Here is a 2,075-nt window from a genome sequence, read left to right as displayed (position 1 = left end):
CGCAATCATGGGCAATGCCGTGATCCTGAGCATCACCGTGTTCCTGGGTACCACCGTGATCCTGGGTACCACCATGATCCCAGGCACCACTGCGATTCTGGGCACTGCCACGATCTGGGCATCACCGCGATCCTGGGCACTGCTGTGATCCTGAGCATCACCGTGATCCTGGGTACCACCATGATCCCAGGCACCACTGCGATTCTGGGCACTGCCACGATCTGGGCATCACCGCGATCCTGGGCACTGCTGTGATCCTGAGCATCACCGTGATCCTGGGTACCACTGTGATCCCAGGCACTGCTGTGAACCCAGGCATCACCACAATCTTGAGCATCACTATGATCCTGGGTACCACCACAATCTCGGGCATCACCGTGACCCTGGGTACCACCGTGATCCCAGGCACCACCGCAATCCCAGGCACTGCCGCCATCCCCAGCCCCGCTGCGCCCCAGCCCTTGCTCTGCCCCGGCTGCGAGGCCATCGGCGCCGTCACCCACAGCCACCCAAGCCTCCCCATACAGGTCGAGGTCATCCCCACATCGCTGCTACACTCGCTCCCGACCCGAGGAAGAGGAGGCTGGGAGCCTTCATGGGGAGACGCAGTGAGCCCGACCCTCCTGAGCCAAACACGGGGCTGCTTCTCGCAGGGTGCAGTCCCCAGGGTGGCTCTGAGCACCCACGCCACAGCCACCACGTCCATCCCTGCACCCAAGGGTGAGGGACAGCCCACGCCACAGGGATGGATGCTTCACGTGCGTCCCCACAGGGGTTTCAGGTCCTGAAGGTTGGGGACCGATCGCAGGCACGGGTTGGGTTCACCGTGCAGAGGGGGTGTGTGGTGTTTCCGCCGGTCCTGAGCAGGAGGACGTCTCCCAGGTGGCTGCGATGGCCAAAGGTCCAGGCCGTTGCAGGACCACGAACTCGGGGAGCGAGGAGGACGCGGCCAACGGGAAGCCAGGAGTGAGGAGCGAGTGCGGGGCTCGGGAGAGTCCAGCCACATCCTGGGAGCAGGGGAGCAGAGAACGGCACCGCTCATCACTGGTTCATGGGCTCCTCCTCCTCCATTGGCTCCTCTGGTGGCCTGGAAGGGAGAAACACAGCACATGAGATGAGGAAGGGACCTGGGTGACACCACAGCCCTCTTGGCAAGTCCAGCATCCACACATCGAGCCTCCCAGTCCTTCCCAGTTCACTGAGACCTACGTGGGCTCCCAGTCCTGGTGAAGATGGGAAAAGGTGGTGGGGACCCTGCTGAAAGTAGGGGATGAACCCCCACACCTCCAGCCTCCAAAGGAAGGAAGAGGATTTGGTCTTGGTGTCATCTTATTTGGGCAGAGTCCAGCACTGAATCTCCCAGAAACCAACCCAGGTCCTGACCATGGTGATGCAGGACCTCACCCCACAACCCATGTGGAGGTCAAATCTTCCAGGACCTGTCCTGACCCTAATGGCTTTGGAACATGGCCTTTCTCTGCTGTCACCCCCCGTGACACCAGGACTCGGACTCAAGCACCCAGGGACACAGGGGCACCCACATCTCCCAGGGTTAACGATGAGCATCACCTCTTCTCCACCATCACGGCCACCGAGAGGGAGGCCAAGGCTGTGACCGTCTCCACCTCTTCGGCCTCGTGGTGCTGTGCCTCCAGGAAGGAGCAGCCCAGTTTGGAGGCAAAGCGCTGCACGGCCACCCAGTATTTACCTGCAGGAGAAGCAAAAATCAGGAGGTGCCGGGGTGCCCCAGGTGCCTGGGCTTCCCTTGCAGTGAGTGCACACATGGGCATTGCCCTCCTGTGAGGATGATGATGATGGAGGGCTCCCCCGGGGTCTTTAATGCCAAGTGTCCCATTGGAGGTCATGGGTTTTACTGGAAAGGGGTGGGGAAATGCAAATGCTTGGCCTTTCCACGAGCCCCCGGCCCTGGGCCACTCACTCTGGACCTGGATCACCGCCTCCAAGGAGCGCACAGCGTTGGGGTTCGGTTTCTGCCTCAAGCTTTCTTCTGGGAGAGGCTCCGGCTGCCCAAGGAAGACACAGGGGGTCACCAGGGGAAGGGGCTGTGCCCAGGG

At 61.7% G+C, this 2,075-nt stretch overlaps 1 protein-coding gene across 1 annotated transcript in view; it reads right to left on the bottom strand.

Moving 5' to 3' along the window:
- Window positions 1-1,041: 1,041 nt before the first annotated feature.
- The window catches only part of LOC104547131 (histone deacetylase 7-like), a gene marked incomplete at its 5' end in the record, with an annotated part of 9,359 nt that continues 8,325 nt past the window's right edge, over window positions 1,042-2,075 (bottom strand). Inside the window, 3 exon segments of the mRNA XM_010192711.1 lie at window positions 1,042-1,087; window positions 1,570-1,708; window positions 1,940-2,063. Coding sequence (XP_010191013.1) covers window positions 1,042-1,087; window positions 1,570-1,708; window positions 1,940-2,063 — 309 coding nt within the window.

This window comes from Mesitornis unicolor, unplaced genomic scaffold (assembly GCF_000695765.1).
Source record: "Mesitornis unicolor isolate BGI_N332 unplaced genomic scaffold, ASM69576v1 scaffold1919, whole genome shotgun sequence".
Taxonomy (NCBI): Eukaryota; Metazoa; Chordata; class Aves; order Mesitornithiformes; family Mesitornithidae; genus Mesitornis; species Mesitornis unicolor.
This window is presented reverse-complemented; position numbering and strand designations above follow the sequence as displayed.